This window comes from Oncorhynchus clarkii, chromosome 9 (genome assembly GCF_045791955.1).
Source record: "Oncorhynchus clarkii lewisi isolate Uvic-CL-2024 chromosome 9, UVic_Ocla_1.0, whole genome shotgun sequence".
Classification (NCBI taxonomy): Eukaryota; Metazoa; Chordata; class Actinopteri; order Salmoniformes; family Salmonidae; genus Oncorhynchus; species Oncorhynchus clarkii.
The window spans coordinates 4,460,218-4,477,454 of record NC_092155.1 but is presented as its reverse complement, the minus strand read 5'-3'; the positions used below and the strand labels follow the sequence as shown (position 1 = coordinate 4,477,454).

At 44.8% G+C, this 17,237-nt stretch overlaps 3 protein-coding genes across 4 annotated transcripts in view; 1 reads left to right on the top strand and 2 right to left on the bottom strand.

Moving 5' to 3' along the window:
* The window catches only part of LOC139417014 (SH3 domain-containing protein 19-like), a 41,389-nt gene extending 28,996 nt beyond the window's left edge, over positions 1-12,393 (bottom strand). The window contains exons 1-2 of the mRNA XM_071166248.1: positions 12,037-12,393; positions 6,235-6,268 (exon numbers count right to left, since the gene is read on the bottom strand). Coding sequence (XP_071022349.1) covers positions 6,235-6,268; positions 12,037-12,145 — 143 coding nt within the window. The 5' untranslated portion in view covers positions 12,146-12,393. The remainder of the gene's footprint in view (positions 1-6,234; positions 6,269-12,036) is intronic.
* LOC139415790 (phosphatidylcholine:ceramide cholinephosphotransferase 2-like) overlaps positions 1-17,237 on the bottom strand; it is a 742,387-nt gene that overhangs the window by 206,514 nt on the left and 518,636 nt on the right. The gene's annotated exons all lie outside the window — the stretch shown is intronic.
* LOC139415792 (galactose-specific lectin nattectin-like) overlaps positions 1-17,237 on the top strand; it is a 1,187,935-nt gene that overhangs the window by 1,013,344 nt on the left and 157,354 nt on the right. The gene's annotated exons all lie outside the window — the stretch shown is intronic.

Below are 17,237 nucleotides of genomic sequence, written 5' to 3'. Positions count from 1 at the left end.
TTTGTTGTAGTGTCTAGTTCATCTGTCTGTTGTTCTCTCTGTCTGTTGTAGTGTCTAGTTCAACAGTCTGTTGTTCTCTCTGTCTGTTGTAGTCTCTAGTTCGACTGTCTGTTGTTCTCTCTGTCTGCTGTAGTCTCTAGTTCAACAGTCTGTTGTAGTGTCTCGTTCAACAGTCTGCTGTTGTGTCTAGTTCATCTGTCTGTTGTTCTCTCTGTCTGCTGTTGTGTCTAGTTCATCTGTCTGTTGTTCTCTCTGTCTGTTGTAGTGTCTAGTTCATCAGTCTGTTGTTCTCTCTGTCTGTTGTAGTGTCTAGTTCATCAGTCTGTTGTAGTGTCTAGTTCAACAGTCTGTTGTTCTCTCTGTCTGTTGTTCTCTCTGTCTGTTGTAGTGTCTAGTTCAACAGTCTGTTGTTCTCTCTGTCTGCTGTAGTGTCTAGTTCATCTGTCTGCTGTTCTCTCTGTCTGCTATTCTCTCTGCCTGTTGTAGTGTCTAGTTCATCTGTCTGCTGTTCTCTCTGTCTGCTATTCTCTCTGTCTGCTGTAGTCTAGTTCGACTGTCTGTTGTTCTCTCTGTCTGCTGTAGTCTAGTTCAACTGTCTGCTGTTCTCTCTGCCTGTGCTTTCTCTCCTGTAAGGAAGTGCTATTTCTTATGCAGGTGACCAGCCTACTGCTATTACATTGCTATAACTGAGACAACGTATTTTCACAGTAAAACATGTTAGGTCCCATACAGGATAGCTCCCACACCCACACACACAGCACACACACATTACACACACTAACTGCCGAGGACACACAGATAAGACATACACCCACACATTGGGAGGAAGAGACAGCCTTGACTTGCAGAAACCAGCGCACACACCTAATCTCCTTTCTAGCCGAACATTGTGTGACTGAGGACAGCGCACACACCTAATCTCCTTTTTAGCTGAACATTGTGTGACAAAGAACAAGACTCAGAGGGATGACGGACGGCCCAACAGGGCCAATCCAAGAAGACTACACCTCAGCCTGAACCAACCCGAAGACCCGATCTTCTAGAATCAACCTACTTTCTGTTCTGTATATGAGACATGTGCACTCTGTTATCTGCGCCTCTTTTCTGCTGGTTCCTTAAGAACCGAATGAAATGGGCCCGTATACGTTGTACCAGATATCTTTACTCATAATTAAACTGTCACTTGTCATACAATAGACCACCTTGTCTGAATCGATCCTTGACCGGCTCACCCTCCTACATATCCCATTATTAACACTCCTACTCTCTTTCCTTCCCTCACAGGAAACCCAGAGGATAACGGCGGAAAGCTCATATCCTCTCAAGAGGGAAACTTTCCGACAAAACAGTCACAAACAACCTTGAACGTTGACAGAGTCTACATACCCAAACTGTAGAGTACCTTCAGCCTCTCTCTGTCTGTTGTAGTGTCTATCTGGACAGTCCGCGGTTCTCTCTCGTTCTGTCTCTGTTCCTCTCTCTGTCTGTTGTAGTGTCTCGTTCTGTCTCTGTTCCTCTCCTGTCTGTTGTAGTGTCTCGTTCTGTCTTTGTTCCTCTCCTGTCTCTGTTCCTCTCCTGTCTCTGTTCCTCTCCTGTCTGCTCTACTTTCGGAGTATACTGCTGGTTTATACAGAACAGAGCAATGTTGACTTCTAGCTGCTAACTATGTCCAGATCCATGAGTCACACATAACACATCCCAGCTAGCAGGCCACTTCTAACACAGGAGGGGGAGGTGAACAAACTCCCCCTATACCCTACTTGAACCTCCTGCTCTTCCCTCACTTCTGCTCATCCCTCCTTCCCCCCTCCTGCCCTTCCCTCCTTCTCTTCCCCCCTTCTCTTCTTCCCTCCTTCCCCCCCTCCTGCTCTTCCCTCCTTCCCCCCCTCCTGCTCTTCCCTCCTTCCCCCCCTACTTCTCTTCCCCCTCTTGCTCTTCCCTCCTTCCCCCCCTACTTCTCTTCCCCCTCCTGCTCTTCCCTCCTTCCCCCCCTACTTCTCTTCCCTCCTTCCCCCCCTACTTCTCTTCCCTCCTTCCCCCCCTCCTGCTCTTCCCTCCTTCCCCCCCTCCTGCTCTTCCCTCCTTCCCCCCCTCCTGCTCTTCCCTCCTTCCCCCCTCCTGCTCTTCCCTCCTTCCCCCCCTCCTGCTCTTCCCTCCTTCCCCCCTACTTCTCTTCCCCCCCTCCTGCTCTTCCCTCCTTCCCCCCCTACTTCTCTTCCCCCCCTCCTGCTCTTCCCTCCTTCCCCCCCTCCTGCCCTTCCCCCTCCTGCTCTTCCCTCCTTCCCCCTCTCCTGCTCTTGCCTCCTTCCCCCCCTACTTCTCTTCCCCCCTCCTGATCTTCCCTCACTTCTTGTACCTTCTACTATACCCTTTCCATCTTCCCCTACACCCCCCTCCCCTCCTCTACTCCCCCCCTCTACTCCCCTCATCCACTCCCCTCCTCCCCCCTCCTCCTCTACTCCCCCCCTCTCATCTCCTCCCCCCTCCTCTACTCCCCTCCTCCCCCCCCTCCTCCTCTACTCCCCCCTCCCCTCCTCTACTCCCCCCCTCTCCTCTCCTCCCCCCTCCTCCTCCTCTACTCACCCCTCTCCTCCTCTACTCCCCCCTCCCCTCCTCTACTCCCCCCTCTCCTCCTCTCCTCTACTCCCCTCCTCCCCTCCTCTACTACCCCCCCTCTCCTCTCCTCCCTCCTTTCCTCTCCTCCCCCCTCTCCTCCTCCCCTCCCCCTCCCTCCTCCCAAACTATTTGCTTACATGCATCAGTATATACTTCCTGACATTGAATAACAATCTCCTAAACCTCTGGGTTAAGAGGTTGCCTTCAAACTCTGATCTAAGGTCAGTTTTTTTTTTTGCATCTTACGGTTAAGACCTAACATCAGGTTGGGCTAAACTGATTTCAGATCAGCGTCTGAAGTTTGGGGAAACTTCTATCCACAGCCAGAGGAACCTCTGTTACCGTGCCAACCGACCGTAGCTGGAGCCACATAGTTCCAGGGTTGTGTCACAGAGGCAGAAAATAAGTAGTCCCGGCCCAACCTCAACACCACACCGGGATACTTACTGCAACAGCTGTGAGACGGCTGAGAGAGAGAGAGAGAGAGAGGAACAAGTAGTCCCAGCTGTGTTTTAAATAAGATTATTATTATATATTTATTTTTTTAAATGGTGGAATGGAAACACTTCAGGATGTAAAGCGAAGCAAAGAGATGTAATTCCATCCACTGATACGAAACACAGAAACGTCTTTATTTTCGGTATTTTGATCCCGAACAGCGTTTATAAGAGGTATGGTTAGCACCATCTTGAAATGCACAGTAAAAGTTACACTATTCAAAATAAGGATAGTTGTGTTTATGGCCGTATCGATCTGCTCTCAGTCTCCAGCTTCATGAGGAAGACGTGTTCATGGCCGTATCGATCTGCTCTCAGTCTCCAGCTTCATGAGGAAGACGTGTTCATGGCCGTATCGATCTGCTCTCAGTCTCTAGCTTCATGGGGAAGACGTGTTCATGGCCGTATCGATCTGCTCTCAGTCTCCAGCTTCATGAGGAAGACGTGTTCATGGCCGTATCGATCTGCTCTCAGTCTCTAGCTTCATGAGGAAGATGTGTTTCTGGCCGTATCGATCTGCTCTCAGTCTCTAGCTTCATGAGGAAGATGTGTTCATGGCCGTATCGATCTGCTCTCAGTCTCCAGCTTCATGAGGAAGATGTGTTCATGGCCGTATCGATCTGCTCTCAGTCTCCAGCTTCATGAGGAAGACGTGTTCATGGCCGTATCGATCTGCTCTCAGTCTCCAGCTTCATGAGGAAGACGTGTTCATGGCCGTATCGATCTGCTCTCAGTCTCCAGCTTCATGAGGAAGACGTGTTTATGGCCGTATCGATCTGCTCTCAGTCTCTAGCTTCATGAGGAAGATGTGTTCATGGCCGTATCGATCTGCTCTCAGTCTCCAGCTTCATGAGGAAGACGTGTTCATGGCCGTATCGATCTGCTCTCAGTCTCCAGCTTCATGAGGAAGACGTGTTTATGGCCGTATCGATCTGCCCTCAGTCTCTAGCTTCATGAGGAAGATGTGTTTATGGCCGTATCGATCTGCTCTCAGTCTCCAGCTTCATGAGGAAGACGTGTTTCTGGCCGTATCGATCTGCTCTCAGTCTCCAGCTTCATGAGGAAGATGTGTTTCTGGCCGTATCGATCTGCTCTCAGTCTCCAGCTTCATGAGGAAGTTGTGTTCATGGCCGTATTGATCTGCTCTCAGTCTCCAGCTTCATGAGGAAGTTGTGTTCATGGCCGTATCGATCTGCTCTCAGTCTCTAGCTTCATGAGGAAGATGTGTTTCTGGCCGTATCGATCTGCTCTCAGTCTCCAGCTTCATGAGGAAGACGTGTTCATGGCCGTATCGATCTGCTCTCAGTCTCCAGCTTCATGAGGAAGACGTGTTCATGGCCGTATCGATCTGCTCTCAGTCTCTAGCTTCATGAGGAAGACGTGTTCATGGCCGTATCGATCTGCTCTCAGTCTCCAGCTTCATGAGGAAGATGTGTTCATGGCCGTATCGATCTGCTCTCAGTCTCTAGCTTCATGAGGAAGACGTGTTCATGGCCGTATCGATCTGCTCTCAGTCTCCAGCTTCATGAGGAAGACGTGTTCATGGCCGTATCGATCTGCTCTCAGTCTCCAGCTTCATGAGGAAGACGTGTTCATGGCCGTATCGATCTGCTCTCAGTCTCTAGCTTCATGAGGAAGACGTCATAATTTGAAAGGGTTGTTCTTACCTGTATGTTTCCTGTTTCCATATATGGTTTGACACCAGCCAATTTATGCTAATTTGTGTACACAGAGGTCACGGTCTCAGTACATTCAAGGAATTGCAACAACAAAAAAATTCTGATGATGCAACAATGCCAATATGGCGATTTAGAATTAGCTGGTGTTCTAAAGCTGAGTGTTTCTATTCCTCTTTAATGTTTAACCTGCTTATACGTCACAGAAATATTGTTCAGAAGGGTGATTGTACAGTTCTACAGTCCCGCTCAGCCAACCATATAAAACCACAAGCCATGCTAACAGCTCCTAGCCCGACAGTTCTACAGTCCCGCTCAGCCAACCATATAAAACCACTAGCCATGCTAACAGCTCCTAGCACGACAGTTCTACAGTCCCGCTCAGCCAACCATATAAAACCACTAGCCATGCTAACAGCTCCTAGCACGACAGTCCTGCTCAGCCAACCATATAAAACCACTAGCCATGCTAACAGCTCCTAGCACGACAGTTCTACAGTCCCGCTCAGCCAACCATATAAAACCACTAGCCATGCTAACAGCTCCTAGCACGACAGTTCTACAGTCCCGCTCAGCCAACCATATAAAACCACTAGCCATGCTAACAGCTCCTAGCCCGACAGTTCTACAGTCCCGCTCAGCCAACCATATAAAACCACTAGCCATGCTAACAGCTCCTAGCCTGTGGGTGTGCGTGCAAAGCAAGGTCATCATTTATATGGCAGATGAGTAATAGCAGAGGAAAAATAGCGTGCATCCCAAACGGCACCCGTTTCCCTATATAGTGCACTACTTTAGACCAGAGCCCTATTCCCTATATAGGGCACTACTTTAGACCAGGGCCCTATTCCCTATATAGTACACTACTATAGACCAGAGCCCTATTCCCTATATAGTGCACTACTTTAGACCAGAGCCCTATTCCCTATATAGTGCACTACTTTAGACCAGAGCCCTATTCCCTATATAGTGCACTACTATAGACCAGAGCCCTATTCCCTATATAGTGCACTACTTTAGATCAGAGCCCTATTCCCTATATAGTACACTACTATAGACCCTATTCCCTATATAGTACACTACTTTAGACCAGAGCCCTATTCCCTATATAGAGCACTACTTTAGGCAGGGTAGCCTAGTGGTTAGAGCGTTGGACTAGTAATCGGAAGGTTGCAAGTTCAAACCCCCGAGCCGACAAGGTACAAATCTGTCGTTCTGCCCCTGAACAGGCAGTTAACCCACTGTTCCTAGGCCGTCATTGAAAATAAGAATTTGTTCTTAACTGACTTGCCTGGTTAAATAAAGGTAAAATAAAAATAAACATGAGGGACCATTGGGAACAGGGGGTCATTTGGGACACTCGGGTCAGAAGTAGTGCACTAGAGATAGAATAGGGTACTGTTTGAGATACACAATATGTCCGTCAAAACTGGCAGATCTCTCACCTGAGTCTGTGGTCTTTCTGCCTCTCTGAGCGCTCTGTGGAGAGAGAGAGAAATAGAGAGAGAGAGCAGAGAAGAGAGGAAGGGAGAGAGAAGAGGGGAAGAGAGAGAGAAGAAAGGAAGGGAGAGAGAAGAGGGGAAGGAAGAGAGAAGAAAGGAAGGGAGAGAGAAGAGGGGAAGGGAGAGAGAAGAAAGGAAGGGAGAGAGAAGAAAGGAAGGGAGAGAGAAGAAAGGAAGGGAGAGAGAAGAAAGGAAGGGAGAGAGAAGAAAGGAAGGGAGAGAAAAGAAAGGAAGGGAGAGAAAAGAGGGGAAGGGAGAGAGAAGAGGGGAAGAGAGAGAAAAGGGAGAGAGCGAAATAGAGGGGGAACGAGAGAAGCCTTGGTCAAGACATCGCCACACAAACTCATTCAACTCATTTCTATAAAAGGAGAATTAATTCTCAAATCAAACGTACCTGGTCCAATAGAATAAATATATAGATAACTCCCCCAGCATCTAAAGTTCCTCTTGCCTCTGCTTCAGATAAAACAAACATCCACAGAACGATCACAGCAGAAGTCCAACACTTCAGTAAACTGAAGAGCCAAAGGAGAGAAGGAAAGCTCACCACTGTCCAATGAAACTTTCTCTCTCTCTCTGGGGTTCCAGAATGTGGAAATTATGATTGGAACCCTCTGCCAATCCCTGAATGCTGATTGGCTGGTTAAAATAAAGACTGTAGCTGTGATGGGCTGAGCAGCAGAAAACACCAGTCAGTCTGGGGGAGTCATCAATGTTTCCAGCTGCATTAGAACTTATTATATATAGCCTGTTAACTACAGCTCCGAGCGCAGAGAGTAGAGAAGCTTAAAGGCTGTAATATACATTGAGTTATAACGCATTACCAAATCAAGACCATAATAAACTGGGTGGTTCAATGCCTGAACGCTGATTGGCTGACAGCCGTTGGTATATCAGATCGTACACCACTGGTATGACAAAATATTACTGTTGTAATTACATTGGTAACTAGTTTATAACAGCAAGAAGGCACCTCAGGGGTTTGTGGTATATGGCCAATATACCACGGCTAAGGACTGTATACATACGGGCACTCCGCGTTGCGACGTGACCAAGAGCAGCCCTTAGCTGTGGTATATATCACAACGCCTCGGGCCTTATTGCTTAAACATAATGCTGCTATGAAGGGTGTTATAGAGCTGAACCTCTACTCCGTACAGGTTATAATGCATTATAGGGGATAGCAAGGCTAAACGACTCCTTACTGCTGCCTGTTAACTACAGCTCTAGGTACAGAGAGAGCAGGTGGGGTTTATCAATGTACAGGTTATAATGCATTATAGGGGATAGCAAGGATAAACGACTCCGTACTGCTGCCTGTTAACTACAGCTCTAGGTGCAGAGAGAGCAGGTGGGGTTTATCAATGTACAGGTTATAATGCATTATAGGGGATAGCAAGGATAAACGACTCCGTACTGCTGCCTGTTAACTACAGCTCTAGGTGCAGCGAGAGCAGGTGGGGTTTATCAATGTACAGGTTATAATGCATTATAGGGGATAGCAAGGCTAAACGACTCCTTACTGCTGCCTGTTAACTGTGATTGTATCTCAAAAAGCAACCCATAAATGGCTCTATATTGGGAATAGACTAAAACAATACCAGCCTCTCAGACAGTATCTATAGTCAGAGACTAAAACAATACCAGCCTCTCAGACAGTATCTATAGTCAGAGACTAAAACAATACCAGCCTCTCAGACAGTATCTATAGTTAGAGACTAAAACAATAACAGCCTCTCAGACAGTATCTATAGTTAGAGACTAAAACAATACCAGCCTCTCAGACAGTATATATAGTCAGAGACTAAAACAATACCAGCCTCTCAGACAGTATCTATAGTTAGAGACTAAAACAATACCAGCCTCTCAGACAGTATCTATAGTTAGAGACTAAAACAATACCAGCCTCTCAGACAGTATCTATAGTTAGAGACTAAAACAATACCAGCCTCTAAGACAGTATCTATAGTCAGAGACTAAAACAATACCAGCCTCTAAGACAGTATCTATAGTCAGAGACTAAAACAATACCAGCCTCTCAGACAGTATCTATAGTTAGAGACTAAAACAATACCAGCCTCTAAGACAGTATCTATAGTTAGAGACTAAAACAATACCAGCCTCTCAGACAGTATCTATAGTCAGAGACTAAAACAATACCAGCCTCTCAGACAGTAGACAGTATCTATAGTTAAGAGACTAAAACAATACCAGCCTCTCAGACAGTATCTATAGTCAGAGACTAAAACAATACCAGCCTCTCAGACAGTATCTATAGTTAGAGACTAAAACAATACCAGCCTCTCAGACAGTATCTATAGTCAGAGACTAAAACAATACCAGCCTCTCAGACAGTATCTATAGTTAGAGACTAAAACAATACCAGCCTCTCAGACAGTATCTATAGTTAGACTAAAACAATAACAGCCTCTCAGACAGTAGACAGTATCTATAGTTAGTAGTAGCTGTTTTAACATCCATTATAAATTATAATAGTTCCTCACAGTATTAAAAACACTCTCCTGGTGTCGATAATCGCCTCGATGTGAACGTGAGCTTGATCTGACGATCCCATATGTGACTCGTTTCAGGAAACTAGGCGTATGTCGCTGGTCACTACTTCACAGGAGAGGCTTCGAATGTAAACGTTTATTATTTTATATCGAAAATTCATTTTTTTATTTTTTGTTGCAGAAATGCCTTCCGGAACAAGCAAACTGTCATATGCCCTTCGTAAAACCTGAATGCATCTGTAATTACGGATAAAATGGTTAAATTACGAACCTTGTTGGTTAAGCCAAGGAAAAAGACAGGAACCTTTCCGCTAGCCATGATTGGCTGAGATAATGAGTGGGCTGGACATGCCGAGAGATGAGTTCCGATTGGTCTGCCATATAGAATGTTTCTGTCTGTAATATGAGCTGGTCAGTATGTGAAAGGTAATCCATTCTAACACAGCTTTTTTTTATAAAGATATCACGTAGTAGAACTGCATCAGTGTTGCTCTCCACTTCCTGGAGGACCGAGGTTTGAAATCAGTGGAATTAGAGTACGATAGCTAAAGAAACTGAGTAAATTCTGGAATTTGAAACATGCAGAGGGAGTCGAAAAGAGAACACACACAAGAAGGCTGCAGGTCGCCAGTTGAACGGTGTTTCCTCCGACACGTTGGTGCGTCTGGCTTCCCGGGTTAAGCGGGGAGGGTGTTTAAGGAGTGCGGTTTGGCGGGTCGTGTTTCGGGGGACTCTCCCGAGCCCGTTGGGGAGTTGCAGCGATGAGACAAGATCATAATCACAAAATTGCGGAGAAAAAGGGGGTTAAAAATCACACACACAAAAAAAAAAGATGAATGTTGCTTTTAGTTGCCTGATTTGCTAGAAAGACAAATACTAAATTAATTTTTAAAACGGGTGAATTTATTGGTGTTAAAATACACTAGTTATGCTGTACTGGACCACCAGGCTGCTGATGTCATGTGTTTATACTTTCTCATAACAACAACGACAAGTTTGTTGTCGGACGACAATAGAATGTTTGTGATGTCACTGCTGCAACTGTCAACAGACGTAGTTTAAACCAGCTTTTAGTCTTGAAATCTTTGGTTGTTTACTACACTACTCACTCTGTTTAGTACATGGCCTCACATGTGAATCCTTAAAAGGAGGTGGGTGGGGCTAAAGCTTCAGAGGGTGTGAACAATGCTGAATGGGTGGGGCTAAAGCTTCAGAGGGTGTGAACAATGCTGAATGGGTGGGGATAAAGCTTCAGAGGGTGTGAACAATGCTGAATGGGTGGGGCTAAAGCTTCAGAGGGTGTGAACAGTGCTGAATGGGTGGGGCTAAAGCTTAAGAGGGTGTGAACAATGCTGAATGGGTGGGGCTAAAGCTTCAGAGGGTGTGAACAGTGCTGAATGGGTGGGGCTAAAGCTTAAGAGGGTGTGAACAATGCTGAATGGGTGGGGCTAAAGCTTCAGAGGGTGTGAACAATGCTGAATGGGTGTAGACAAAGAAGAGCTCTCCAGTAGGTGTACCAAAACATTCACGGGCCATTTTCTCAAAAAGTGGGGTTACAAGTTTAGCAATTTTACAAGCAGAACTACTTTCCCCATTGTTCCTCAACTGCAGTGTATGATATACCATTTTACTAGCTCTGAGTCTCTACTTTTATTTTATTTGATTATTTTATACTTTTATTGTAAAATACCATTTCTAATTTTGCTACGTAAGACCGAATCGAGCCGGTCGGTCACATGAATCCAGTGGAAACCATTTCCCCCTTGCGCAAAAACAGCTGTCTTTTCTGTCCCCAGGTCACTGTTGGACGAAACGGAGGGCCTGGGATAGGCTGTTGGGGGAAACGGAGGGCCTGGGATAGGCTGTTGGGGGAAACAGAGGGCCTGGGATAGGCTGTTGGGGGAAACGGAGGGCCTGGGATAGGCTGTTGGGGGAAACAGAGGGCCTGGGATAGGCTGTTGGGGGAAACAGAGGGCCTGGGATAGGCTGTTGGGGGAAACAGAGGGCCTGGGATCGGCTGTTGGGGGAAACAGAGGGCCTGGGATAGGCTGTTGGGGGAAACAGAGGGCCTGGGATAGGCTGTTGGGGGAAACAGAGGGCCTGGGATAGGCTGTTGGGGGAAACAGAGGGCCTGGGATAGGCTGTTGTGGGAAACAGAGGGCCTGGGATAGGCTGTTGGGGATCAAATCAAATGTATTTATATAGCCCTTCTTACATCAGCTGATATCTCAAAGTGCTGTACAGAAACCCAGCCTAAACCCCCAAACAGCAAGCAATGCAGGTGTAGAAGCACGAACTCTTACACGTTTATGAATAATGCACTAATTCTAAACCCCTGAAGGAGTTAATTCCATTCATAATCGAACCGACCTCAAAAAAAGCCACTAATCGCTCAGCACTACTAACTTGGTGATTCAGGGTGTTAAAAATATACACATTTTATTGTGGAAAATAGGCAGACGTTGCAATTGGTTGATGAATTTTATGCATATTCATTAATGATATAGAACTATAGTACATAGAATGATATGGTCAATAGCTACATCATTAGGCAAGATTGCCTTCTGGTCTTGTGCACCAGAGGCATTGAATAGTCTACAATCCCTGCTTCATCTAGATATGTTAGTGCCTCTGAATGGAATAGTCTACAATCCATGATTCATCTAGATATGTTAGTGCCTCTGAATGGAATAGTCTACAATCCCTGCTTCATCTAGATATGTTAGTGCCACTGAATGGAATAGTCTACAATCCCTGCTTCATCTAGATATGTTAGTGCCACTGAATGCAATTTAAAAATATTGATGTAGACTCTGTTACAGAGGAGTGTAAATGTATTTGATTGTTTAGGCTGGATCATGTTGTATTGTATTGTTGTACGTTTTAATTCTGTAACGTATTGATTGTTGCTGCCTTCTTGGTCAGGTCTCCCTTGAAAAAGACACTCTGGGTCTCAATGGGCTTTTCCTGGTTAAATAAAAGTTAAATAAAAATTACCCAAAAAATATATGTTGGTACAAACGGTGCGGGAAATGACGTCATTTTAATTGTTATTTTTCGCTACCTCTCACACGTATTTGTTTTATTTTTTATATATATATAAAACATAACACTACACTGATTGTATCATTTTCTTATGATGCAAGACATCCATCACACTGACAATGTACTTTAAAACGAAAAACATAGCACATAAACTATTCTGTGGGATTGTTGTTTGGTGAGATGTTACCTCCAGATGAGTTGGTCGGTCGTGGAGGCTGTCTTCTTCCGACAGGTTCCCTCGGTTCCCCTCTCAAACTCTCCTGCTGTTCGTCCTCCACTCTCCTCGCCTCGGCCATCGCAGAGAGAGAGAGAGAGAGAGAGAGAGAGACACTATTCTAGTGTGGGAACGAAGACAACAAGCGCTACAAGTCCAAAACAATGGATAACAACATGTCCCTATCGCATAGGAACCGACCGGCAGCCAGTGTCGTGCGACTTTTACCTACACAAACTCGTATATAACTTTCCCCAAAACAAGTTGACTACCGTGAATATCCTTCGCCAACGTTGGGATTGTGTAAAATGATCACAAAGAGATTTGTTGACAATAATAACAGTAGAGACTTTCGAATAATAGGTAGTTTGTCTGACCAGTCTTGCTCCACGCACGTCATTACGTCAGACCAGGAAGAGATCTTGGTCCGGACGTAAGACCAGGAACAGGTTTTGGGATGTGGACGGTCGTTACTAGTTATCACAGCCACAAAAAAAAATCATACGGTTGTCTCCATTTTTTGTTGTTGATTTCCCTATTTTGAAAAATACTTAAAGATAAATTGCGCTAAACCTGCGGTTTAGAGGCGTAACCAGGCCTCAGCTTCTTCAGATACTCTCTCTTAGATACTCTCCAGTAGGAAACCTGTGTTTTCTCATTTCTCCTTGCTCCCTCAAAACAATATTTATACATGGGATTTATACATTCTTTATTTCAAAGGGATGTTCTATCTATCTATTCCTTATGTCACAATTTACTGGGATACAGTTGTCAATAATATCTGTTTGAAGAAGAGGTTTGGTTATTACCAACACAAACACCTGCTTGTTAACAAGGTCAAAGGTCTCTTTTCAGAATGATTCATAAGCATCACTTCCCTGTGAATCATTACCTGAAGAAACTCAACAAATATATTCACATGAACTGTACTTTTGGTGTTGAGCATCCATGTAAAGAAATGAAAAGATATTTTGTGGTTTTCTATAAGGAGTTCGACCATTCTACATTCTTCCTTGTTTTCTATAAGGAGTTCGACCATTCTACATTCTTCCTTGTTTTCTATAAGGAGTTCGACCATTCTACACTCTTCCTTGTTTTCTATAAGGAGTTCGACCATTCTACATTCTTCCTTGTTTTCTATAAGGACCAGTATATTAAGACCATTCTACATTCTTCCTTGTTTTCTGTAAGGACCAGTATATTAAGACCATTCTACATTCTTCCAATCAGAAAAGCGTTGGACTAGTAACCGGAAGGTTGCAAGTTCATATCCCTGAGCTGACAAGGTCAAGGTCCTTCTGCCCCTGAACAGGCAGTTAACCCCACTGTTCCTAGGCCGTCATTGAAAATAAGAATTTGTATTTAACTGACTTGCCTAGTTTAAAAAAAAAGGTTAAAATTTAATTTTAAAACCCGAAACAATTTTGACTTTGCGGCCTTACGTTGTGGGAATATGTTAAAATAAATCACTTGGTTTCTTTCTATGATGTTGCTCAACATTTTCCTGAGAAACGCTCCACACGCGTTGACTGGAAACTAGGAAAACAAAGTCGAGTGCTTGACAGTTTTGTTTTCATAGTTTTGAAACATGTGCACTGAATCCAGGCCGAAACACTTTGGGGAAGAAAAAAAAAGTTGTCCGTGTTCAACTCCTGTGACTGCAGTTATGCAGTGATTGTTATAGTTAAGAGTAAATGATTATGTCTGGCTTTGGTCACTGACATGTTTAGACTGGTGTAGAAGATAAGGGTTATTATCCCGATGTGAAGGCGACTTGTCTCGTCTGTGGCCGTCCAGTCGGTCTACGGGTCCTGGGTTGGTCCATTATTATAAATCCAACGACAGAAGGAAAACAACTAGCGGGACATTTCAACACGGTAACACTCAGATTCAGAACACTTTAATGTCCTCAAGTTTTTTAAATAACACAGCAACAACAGAAGAAAAAAAAGCTAACAAATATTTACAGAATATTTACAAACAAGTTGGCAAGGATCGTGCAAAGTCTTAAAATGTCTGAATAAGGCTTGTATTTGTATAAGTAAGGAGGTTATAACCACTATGTAACCTGTGCTATGTCATGTCTAATAAAGAGGTTAAAGTTCATAGACACGTTATGGAGTTGTCCTGTCGTGTATCATCTCAAATCAACATCGATATGGATCATGTGGTTAATCCACAATTCAAGTCGCGCATAATTGGTCAGCTGTTATGTTTAGATATATCTGTCCACAAGAGGCTTGTGTACAACATGAAGTTTGTAGGAAATAGCGCTTTTTATAGCCTACTGAGAGAATGCAATAAATCGGAACAGTTTTGTGTACGAGATGAAGTGTGAAGGACGTCAGTAACATGACAAGGCGGCAGCGGAGCTTCAGCTACGTAACAAAAACTACGGAGCTTCAGCTACGTAACAAAAACTACGGAGCTTCAGCTACGTAACAAAAACTACGGAGCTTCAGCTACGTAACAAAAACTACGGAGCTTCAGCTACGTAACAAAAACTACGGAGCTTCAGCTACGTAACAAAAACTACGGAGCTTCAGCTACGTAACAAAAACTACGGAGCTTCAGCTACGTAACAAAAACTACGGAGCTTCAGCTACGTAACAAAAACTAAAACTAAATGTTGCAGAAATATCCGTCGTTTTTTGTTGTTGTCGTTTTGTTGCTTGGGCAAATTGGGATACAGAAACCTTATATCCGTATCTCGTAGCCATCATGTCTTGTAGTTAAAGCATTGTCAACACTAGATGTCACTATATCGTTGCACCAGGTCACGGAGTCTGAGCTCATTTATGATGGACTGCTCATGACACGAGTACATTCTGCAGGTATAACTATATAATTTCTGCTAAATCTCCTCATCTGCTGCTTGTTCATCACAAACAGTAAAAAGGGACAAATGTAGCTGTGTCCTTCCTGTCGAATTGTTTCTCTAAAAAAACTAATTCTGTAGATATTTTAGGTTGATTTAGACATGACATATATGGGACATTGCAACTCAATAGATGCTAGTCGTCAACCTGAAGTAAACACTTCTAAGTTAAGATATAAAGCCTAACGGCTCTTATAACATCTGGGATTCGTGATGAAACAGTCCTTTTAAACGTTTTTTCCACCCAAAAAAACTTCCCAATTAAATGTGGACTGCACAAGTAGGCCAACCTGGCAGAATGATATCATGAATGATATCGTGCTTCTACACCTGCATTGCTTGCTGTTTGGGGTTTTTAGGCTGGGTTTCTGTACAGCACTTTGAGATTTAAATCCCTTCTTACATCAGCTGATAAAATACATTTGATTTGATGATTTGTATCAATAAGCTACACATTTAATTTGGAAACTCTGCCATCACATGTGTAGTACAGAAACCTGACAGACAATGCTAGCCTAATTACTGACTAAAAACTCGGCTGGGAACCACTTTCAATTATGCTTTGTGTAACGGATGTGAAACGGCTAGCTTAGTTAGCGGTGCGCGCTAAATAGCGTTTCAATCGGTGACGTCACTTGCTCTGAGACCTTGAAGTAGTAGTTCCCCTTCGCTCTGCAAGGGCCGCGGCTTTTGTGGAGCGATGGGTAACGATGCTTCGTGGGTGACTGTTGTGATGTGTGCAGAAGGTCCCTGGTTCGCGCCCGGGTATGGGCGAGGGGACGGTCTAAACTTATACTGTTACATTTGCAACACCCGACAACAATGTAGTTGAATGGGACTCAAACCCTGGTCCCGGAGACTGTCATTCCAAAACCATTGTACTGTCACAATCCTCGCCATGTGAACCATGATGAGGGTGGCAGGTAGCGTAGCGGTTAAAAGCTTTGGGCCAGTCACTGAAAGGTCGCTGGTTCAGATCCCCCAGCAGACTAGTTGACGAATTGGAGGAGAAATTAGGGTTTAATTAGGGTTTAAGTGCCTTGCAGACTCCCCCAGCAGACTAGTTGAAAAAAATCCCTCTCCGGTCCTCATTTCTCCTCCAAGACTTGGAGGAGAAATTTGGGTTTAAGTGCCTTGCTCAGATTTTTTTTCAACTAGTCTGCTGGGGGATCTGAACCAGCGACCTTTCAGTGACTGGCCCAAAGCTTTTAACCGCTACGCTACCTGCATCTGTTAAATATGTAAAATGTAATGATGCTATTCCTACCAAATGGTAGCATAGGGTGTTTGCCATTCACACGGTTTCACTTCCTTGTCCTGCTACACTAGTGTCAGAAGTGGGATGTGCTAGGGGGCCTCGAGTACTGTGGGAGGCAGTGTAGCTATATTTATTTTATCTAGGCAATTTATTTAACTAGGCAAGTCTAGGCAAATAAGAACAAATTCTTATTTTCAATGACGGCCTAGGAACAGCGGGTTAACTGCCTTGTTCCGGGGCAGAACGACAGATTTGTACCTTGTCAGCTCGGGGATTTGAACTTGCAACCTTTCGGTTACTAGTCCAACACTCTAAACACTAGGCTACGCTTCCCTAGTTATTGTATTGAACCTTTATTTGCGTTTATATGAGTGCCAGGTGAAGTGAGAAACTAATATATTTCTCATGAGAGAAAAAAAAAAGAGTGTCCCACTACAATTTAAAGCCATGCGTTTAGCAAAAGTAGAGGTCTGATGTTGTTTAAGGACAGTAGCAGTCACTGAATAATACATTGTTTGATACTAAAAGTAGATAAGACCTTAATTAATTTAAATAAACATCACTTGAGTAGTGAAGGAGTAGACTGGTTTTGATTTACATAGCCATCACCCTGTCTGGGAGACATCACTCTGTCTGGGAGCCATCACTCTGTCTGGGAGCCATCACCCTATCTGGGAGCCATCACCCTGTCTGGGAGCCATCACCCTGTCTGGGAGCCATCACCCTGTCTGGGAGCCATCACCCTGTCTGGGAGCCATCACTCTGTCTGGGAGCCATCACTCTGTCTGGGAGCCATCACTCTGTCTGGGAGCCATCACCCTATCTGGGAGCCATCACCCTGTCTGGGAGCCATCACCCTGTCTGGGAGCCATCACCCTGTCTGGGAGCCATCACCCTGTCTGGGAGCCATCACTCTGTCTGGGAGCCATCACTCTGTCTGGGAGCCATCACTCTGTCTGGGAGCCATCACCCTGTCTGGGAGCCATCACCCTATCTGGGAGCCATCACCCTGTCTGGGAGCCATCACCCTGTCTGGGA